The 8,365-nt window shown below is 54.2% G+C and overlaps 1 protein-coding gene across 1 annotated transcript; it reads right to left on the bottom strand.

The window, feature by feature from the left end:
* Positions 1 to 610: 610 nt before the first annotated feature.
* tmem151ba (transmembrane protein 151Ba) lies at positions 611 to 7,735 on the bottom strand (the record flags this gene model as incomplete). The annotated part of the gene is made up of 2 exons (XM_084440171.1): positions 611 to 2,047; positions 7,607 to 7,735. The coding sequence occupies 2 exons, from the start codon at positions 7,733 to 7,735 to the stop codon at positions 611 to 613; spliced, it is 1,566 nt and encodes a 521-aa protein (XP_084296297.1).
* Between the last annotated feature and the right edge of the window lie 630 nt (positions 7,736 to 8,365).

The following is an 8,365-nucleotide window of genomic DNA, read 5'->3' on the forward strand; positions in this document are numbered from 1 at the left end:
CTCCCCGGTCCGGGTCAGAGAGACGTGTAGGTCCGGTCCAGGTCAGAGAGACGTCTCCCCCGGTCCAGGTCAGAGAGACGTCTCCCCGGTCCGGGTCAGAGAGACGTCTCCCCGGTCCGGTTCAGAGAGACGTCTCCCCGGTCCGGGTCAGAGAGACGTCTCCCCGGTCCGGGTCAGAGAGACGTCTCCCCGGTCCGGTTCAGAGAGACGTCTCCCCGGTCCGGGTCAGAGAGACGTCTCCCCCGGTCCGGGTCAGAGAGACGTCTCCCCCGGTACAGGTCAGAGAGACGTCTCCCCGGTCCGGTTCAGAGAGAGGTCTCCCCGGTCCAGGTCAGAGAGACGTCTCCCCGGTCCGGTTCAGAGAGACGTCTCCCCGGTCCAGGTCAGAGAGACGTCTCCCCGGTACAGGTCAGAGAGACGTCTCCCCGGTCCGGTCTCCCCGGTCCGGGTCAGAGAGACGTGTAGGTCCGGTCCAGGTCAGAGAGACGTCTCCCTGGTCCAGGTCAGAGAGACGTCTCCCCGGGCGGGTCAGAGAGACGTCTCCCTCGGTCTGGGTCAGAGAGACGTCTCCCTCGGTCCGGGTCAGAGAGACGTGTAGGTCCGGTCCGGGTCAGAGAGACGTCTCCACGCAGGACCCGTTCCTGTGCAGCGCGCGGTGGTCGTGGTTGAGGCAGCCCTCGTTGCGGTGGACGATGAGCACGGGGAAGAACAGCGCGTCCTGGTAGGCCGGGGGCTCCTCCTGACCGGCCGGCTGGCCAGACAGGCAGCGCGTGCTCTCGGTGGGGCAGGAGCGCTGGTTCAGGCTGCCGCTGCTCCTCCACAGGCAGCTGCGCTGGGATCCGTAGAGCCGGCCCAGCGAGAAGCGGCTGGCGCTGAAGGGCAGGCGTGGACTGACCCCGGCGCAGATGCTCAGGGCGCTGCGTGAGAAGATGGACGAGCTGCTGATGGCGCGGTGGCAGCGCTCGCAGTTCTGCCGGTAGCCGCCGCACAGCGAGTAGCTGTGGTTGGTGTTCCCCGCCAGCTGGGCCAGGTCCATCAGAACCGCCTCCGAGTAGCTGGGCACCAGCTGCTGGTTGGAGCGGATGTGCCACTCCAGCTCGGTGCTGTCGATGGTGTTGACCCGGGGGATGTGGCGGCAGAAAGGCCGCTCCTCGGAGGGGGTGACGGGGACGTAGTCAAAGCCGAACAGCTTCTCCACGTGGTAATGGGCGCAGGCCGACCGGTACTCCGTCAGAACCCGCAGGGGCCAGGAGAGGGTGAGGGCGGCCGCCACCCAGAACACGTAGTTTGACACGTACCAGGGCAGGTGGTCGGGGTCAGAGAAGGCAATCATGTACTCCTTAAAGTCCACATTCTTCAGGTGCATCCCCTCGCGCGCCTCCATGTAGTCGTCCAGACCCTCGTTCTCGGTGAAGAAGCGTGCCCGCTGGGTCAGGTAGGAGTTCTCCGACTCCACGTTGGCGAAGCTGAAGCACTTGGTGAACCTCAGCCTGGTGATGGGGAAGCCGTCCAGACCCCGCAGATGCTTGGAGATGTCCTTAACGCCACAGTTGCCGTAGTCGAACTCCGCCTCGGCCACGTGGGTGTTGACGCGCTCGTGGTAGACCTGAGTGGTGGTGTAGGCGTCGCCGTTGCGGTAGCGCGTGACCTGCCGCGTCCTCCTGACGTAGTGGTAGCTGATGGCCTTCCACCAGATGCAGGGCGTGGCCAGCTGCATGCGCTGGACGCGCTCCGACACGCTCTCCGTGTCCACCTTGTACTGCAGCTGGTTGCGGGAGTGGCAGTGCCAGCTCTCCACCAGGTAGACCACGTAGAGCATGAGCAGGAAGGCCAGCGGGATGTAGATGTAGCCGTTGGAGCAGGGGCTGTCGTGGTACATCATGGACTTCCCCTTGTAGGCGCTGTCGAAGGAGAGGCGGGTCACCTGGGTCACGTGGCACCAGGCCATGGCGCCCACGCAGCTGTACATGAGCAGGGACAGCAGCAGGCACTTCCAGTGGCTCTCGCGGCACAGGGACTTGCTCAGGGACTGTTTCACCGGCCGCTGCTGCAGAGAACAGGGAGAGAGGGTTAGGGTTAGAGACTCTGATGAGAATGAAAACATGTAAACGCGGTCCTGCTGACCGCTCCATGCTGGACAGTCAATTTTTCGAACAATTCGTTATTCCGAAGGAAAACTTTTTGGGGGGCTTTGCCTTGTTTTTTGGGCTTTAGCCTATTTATTGCTGTGGTTGAGTATGGTTTGATTTAACAGAAGATGAAATATTGGAGTGTTTGTAATGCTGTTAGTACTCCTCCCTTACTCATCTAGAAGCAGGGTCCTTGAAGGAGTGAGCAGGAAAGCTGTGACTCTTAACAACATGAAATATTAAAGGAACCCTTCAGTGTTCTGAGTGCTTTGACATACTTAAGCCTGAGTGGAGATGCTTGCTCAGGTCTTTACCTGTTCCCATTACATGTCTTGACTCTCGTGATGATCCTTTCCATAACAGGTTTCTCTTTTCCTTTGGAACCGATAACTTCAATATGAAGTCACAGAATTGTAGAGACATTGTCCGACTGATGACAAACCATCCCCCAGAATGCATCTGATCTCATCTTTTCCACCCCCGACACTGCGAGCACCAACGTCTGCATCAGCAGCTGGTCTGATCCGAGCGCAGCCTCACACGCTGGGCAGAATACTCAGCTCCAGCCCCCTACATGGATGGATTCTGCCTCCATTCATTTATACATTTGTATATCAGACATCAATCTGATTGTGTAGAGCGCAGTGTGACCGACATCTGACCCAGAGGACTGAAGGAGGGAAAGATGATGGTCCTTCTGGCAGGCAGGTGATGAACTGATTAGAACAACAAGACAGTGATCAGCGAAGCTGAGGAGGCCCTGACATGCAATCAGATAACGCTTTCATGGACCTCAGACGGCCGGTGCTGTTAGCTTGTCAGCCTCCTGAAGGGTCATATAAACTATGTTGTTGTCCATGTAGGCTATTGATTATAATTATGACCTCACATCTCCACTATTTTGATGGTTAGTTTTTGTCGATACAGACCGTTGTGGTACATGTCTGGACCTGTTCATTAACACTGACCCTCCCCACGCCCCCCCGCTGGGGCATTAACACTGACCCTCCCCACCCCTACCAACACCACGCCCCACCGCTGGGGCATTAACACTGACCCTCCCCACCCCTACCAACACCACGCCCCACAGCTGGGGCATTAACACTGACCCTAACACTACCACTCCCTGGTAGTGTATACTATACACTCTTCCACTAGTTCACTCCCTAGCAGTGTATACTGTGCACTCCACCACTGCAGATCAATTGAACACACTTCTCAGCTCGTGTCACTTGTATCTTGAATGCCCTCTTTCTCCCGTCCCAGTAGTGTGCTCTCTAGCAGTGAGCCGTGAGGTCACCGTGAGGTCACGTGAGGTCACCGTGAGGTCACGACTGACTGGACAGAACGAGCTCTCAGCTGAACAGCCCACTGCTTTCAGGGGCTGATTTGCGTGTCAACAATTAAATTGGGATGGGATTGTTCACTGCATTGTGCACTCAGTCTGAGATAGCTATTAAGTTCCTCTATACAAATGTTGAACAGTACAGTAATAGTGTGCATGGCTGTCTGATCAGGATGTTGAACTCTGGGCCCGTCTGAGGCCGGAGGACGTCCTCCTCACAGACCTGCTCCTCACAGACCTGCTCCTCACAGACCTGCTCCTCACAGACCTGCTCCTCTAGGAACCCGTCTGCAGACTGGAGAGAGAGAGAGAACTCAACCAATCAGGTCTCTTCTCTGTTGTTATTCCATTTGGACATACTGCTTTTACAACCCTATTTTGAATCTTTTCCATTTCTGCAACAGCATTGGTCCCATGTTTCAACACACGTGAGTATTTAGACTATTAATACCCCCCCCCCCCCCCTATTAATACCCCCCCCGCCCCCCCCCTGAGACTCAGGAGCAGCCAGACTGGTCTACTCCTCCTCCTCTCAGGTGTTCAGACTGGTCTCCTCCTCTCAGGTGTTCAGACTGGTCTCCTCCTCCTCTCAGGTATTCAGACTGGTCTACTCCTCCTCCTCTCAGGTGTTCAGACTGGTCTACTCCTCCTCTCAGGTGTTCAGACTGGTCTCCTCCTCCTCTCAGGTATTCAGACTGGTCTACTCCTCCTCTCAGGTATTCAGACTGGTCTCCTCCTCCTCCTCTCAGGTATTCAGACTGGTCTCCTCCTCCTCCTCCTCTCAGGTATTCAGACTGGTCTACTCCTCCTCTCAGGTATTCAGACTGGTCTACTCCTCCTCCTCCTCAGGTGTTCAGACTGGTCTACTCCTCCTCTCAGGTGTTCAGACTGGTCTACTCCTCCTCCTCAGGTGTTCAGACTGGTCTACTCCTCCTCTCAGGTGTTCAGACTGGTCTACTCCTCCTCCTCTCAGGTGTTCAGACTGGTCTCCTCCTCCTCTCAGGTGTTCAGACTGGTCTACTCCTCCTCCTCTCAGGTGTTCAGACTGGTCTCCTCCTCCTCTCAGGTGTTCAGACTGGTCTACTCCTCCTCTCAGGTATTCAGACTGGTCTACTCCTCCTCCTCTCAGGTGTTCAGACTGGTCTACTCCTCCTCCTCTCAGGTGTTCAGACTGGTCTCCTCCTCCTCTCAGGTGTTCAGACTGGTCTACTCCTCCTCCTCTCAGGTGTTCAGACTGGTCTACTCCTCCTCTCAGGTGTTCAGACTGGTCTACTCCTCCTCCTCTCAGGTGTTCAGACTGGTCTCCTCCTCCTCTCAGGTGTTCAGACTGGTCTACTCCTCCTCTCAGGTGTTCAGACTGGTCTACTCCTCCTCTCAGGTGTTCAGACTGGTCTACTCCTCCTCCTCTCAGGTGTTCAGACTGGTCTACTCCTCCTCTCAGGTGTTCAGACTGGTCTACTCCTCCTCTCAGGTGTTCAGACTGGTCTACTCCTCCTCTCAGGTGTTCAGACTGGTCTCCTCCTCCTCTCAGGTGTTCAGACTGGTCTACTCCTCCTTCTCTCAGGTGTTCAGACTGGTCTACTCCTCCTCCTCTCAGGTATTCAGACTGGTCTACTCCTCCTCCTCTCAGGTGTTCAGACTGGTCTACTCCTCCTCCTCTCAGGTGTTCAGACTGGTCTACTCCTCCTCTCAGGTGTTCAGACTGGTCTACTCCTCCTCCTCCTCTCAGGTGTTCAGACTGGTCTACTCCTCCTCTCAGGTATTCAGACTGGTCTACTCCTCCTCTCAGGTGTTCAGACTGGTCTACTCCTCCTCCTCTCAGGTATTCAGACTGGTCTACTCCTCCTCCTCTCAGGTGTTCAGACTGGTCTACTCCTCCTCCTCCTCTCAGGTGTTCAGACTGGTCTACTCCTCAGGTGTTCAGACTGGTCTACTCCTCCTCCTCAGGTATTCAGACTGGTCTACTCCTCCTCCTCAGGTGTTCAGACTGGTCTACTCCTCAGGTGTTCAGACTGGTCTACTCCTCCTTCTCAGGTGTTCAGACTGGTCTACTCCTCCTTCTCAGGTGTTCAGACTGGTCTACTCCTCAGGTGTTCAGACTGGTCTACTCCTCCTCCTCAGGTGTTCAGACTGGTCTACTCCTCCTCTCAGGTGTTCAGACTGGTCTACTCCTCCTCCTCAGGTGTTCAGACTGGTCTCCTCCTCCTCTCAGGTGTTCAGACTGGTCTACTCCTCCTCTCAGGTGTTCAGACTGGTCTACTCCTCCTCTCAGGTGTTCAGACTGGTCTACTCCTCCTCCTCCTCAGGTGTTCAGACTGGTCCACTCCTCCTCCTCAGGTGTTCAGACTGGTCCACTCCTCCTCCTCAGGTGTTCAGACTGGTCTCCTCCTCCTCTCAGGTGTTCAGACTGGTCTACTCCTCTCATTCCCACCGTGTTGATGACCCAGAGAGGGGAGCTGTGAGAGACGCAGCAGGGAGGGATGTTGGGCTGCTTGGGCTGTTTGGGCTGTTTGGGGGTTTGGGCTGTTTGGGCTGTTTGGGCTGTTTGGGCTGTTTGGGGTTTTGGGCTGTTTGGATGTTGGGCTGTTTGGGCTGTTTGGGGGTTTGGGCTGTTTGGGCTGTTTGGGCAGTTTGGGGGTTTGGGCTGTTTGGGCTGTTTGGGCTGTTTGGGCTGTTTGGGCTGTTTGGGCTGTTTGGGGGTTTGGGGGTTTGGGCTGTTTGGGCTGTTTGGGGGTTTCTGTCATGAATCATTCTGCTGACGAGGAAGAGCCAGACCAGAATGATGGATCTGTTCTTGAGGATTTAAATGAGCTCTTTTCAAGAAGACTCCGGTTTCTCTTGATAAGATTGCTTCTGTGTTACATAAAAACCCGGTGTGATAGAACAGCTGAAGCAAGAGGTATCGCACCCTCTCCCAGTAAATGCCTTTATTCGTATTTCATGTTGTGAGATGTAGAGTTTAAATTGGGCCTAAAGCAGGTCTATGTTTCTACCAAGGGCCAGGTTTGAGGATCAGTCTGTGAACTATAAGAAGACAGTGGTTGAAACTACATGTAGTACTGTAAGTGTTTTGATTTGAGAAGTGTTGGTGGGAAATATGACCTGCATCCTCATCCTATAACTAAGTTTCATACACGTGCTTAAGTGGCCTGGCTGCACCAGCTGAATATTTATGCAGTTTAGCAGATATAAGTATAAGTTTACAAAATTACAGCAGGGGACAATGACTCATCCTAAAAAGCAATATTTGCAGTTTTTCAACTCATGCCATGTATACAAATTGGTCCTTTGCTCCATAAATGACCGGTAAGTGACTTCTAACCACGGCTCACTACATATCCATCAGCTTGGCAGCAGCATGGCCGTCAGTACAGCATCTTCTTGTTCTAGTGTCTCAGGCAGCATGTCCATCATAGTGATGCCCCAGAGAGGGAGAGCTTCCTGGGTTTCTGCCCGCCAGAGAGGGAGAGCTTCCTGGGTTTCTGCCCGCCAGAGAGGGAGAGCTTCCTGGGTTTCTGCCCGCCAGAGAGGGAGAGCTTCCTGGGCTTCTGCCCGCCAGAGAGGGAGAGCTTCCTGGGTTTCTGCCCGCCAGAGAGGGAGAGCTTCCTGGGTTTCTGCCCCCCAGAGAGGGAGAGCTTCCTGGGCTTCTGCCCGCCAGAGAGGGAGAGCTTCCTGGGTTTCTGCCCGCCAGAGAGGGAGAGCTTCCTGGGCTTCTGCCCGCCAGAGAGGGAGAGCTTCCTGGGTTTCTGGGCTTATAAACAAGCGCACATTCACGTGCACGCGCGCCCACAGACAAACAGCATAGCCTACACATTCAAACCTATACATCTCAATTATTATTTTATACTCAATATGTGACATAACACACACAGTAAGGCACCAGATTCATGCAAATATGCAGATGCACGCAGCGTGTAATGCGTTAATATTAGTGGGTAGTTAATATTAGTGGGTAGTAGTGGGTAGTTAATATTAGTGGGTAGCCTAATTGAGCAGCAATTTCTGAAATCAGATGAGGTGAGATTCTGTTAATTCGGATGTGATCATGACCTGAATACCAACTAATTTACCATGTGCACAATTCCCATCTGCTGTTTTCGGACAAGCTTAACCGGAGCGGGGAGCAGCTCACCTCGTCGCGGGGGCTCGGAGCCTCTTCCTCGGGGGCGGTGGTGGCGGAGCGGGGGCTCGGAGCCTCTTCCTCGGGGGCGGTGGTGGCGGAGCTGCTCTCACTGGCGGGCGCAGCCGATGCTGGGGACATGTTGACACGCAGGGATCACCTCGATACCGATTTCCAAATCTCTGTGCAACATAAACTCACGAACAGTCCGACCAAACATCATCCAAAAACAGTGCAGGAGCGAACCCTAGGCTACATGATTAAAACGCCCCAGCCTCAAAGCGTCTGCACCCCCACGGCATCGCGGATGCGAGCAGCGGTTGCATGGCTACGGGGATCCAGAGAGAAATGTGTTTTTCAGTCCTCAGTGTCTCTGCTCCGGCGGAAGAAAGAAACGCGCTTCTCTGGCGTGCATGCAGGTGCTTCTAAAAGCCTCTAGCGATATTTTAAGAAGGGAATGGGAAAGACATCGCCGTGCGAGTGAAATGTTGATGGAGCATCAATCTGCGGCTGAAAAGAGGAATCTGTAAGAGGAATCTGTAAGAGGAATGTGTAAGAGGAATGTGTAAGAGGAATCTGTAAGAGGAATGTGTAAGAGGAATGTGTAAGAGGAATGTGTAAGAGGAATCTATAAGAGGAATCTGTAAGAGGAATCTGTAAGAGGAATGTGTAAGAGGAATGTGTAAGAGGAATGTGTAAGAGGAATCTGTAAGAGGAATCTATAAGAGGAATGTGTAAGAGGAATGTGTAAGAGGAATGTGTAAGAGGAAT

This window comes from Borostomias antarcticus (genome assembly GCF_949987555.1).
Source record: "Borostomias antarcticus genome assembly, chromosome: 6".
In the NCBI taxonomy this organism is placed as follows: domain Eukaryota; kingdom Metazoa; phylum Chordata; class Actinopteri; order Stomiiformes; family Stomiidae; genus Borostomias; species Borostomias antarcticus.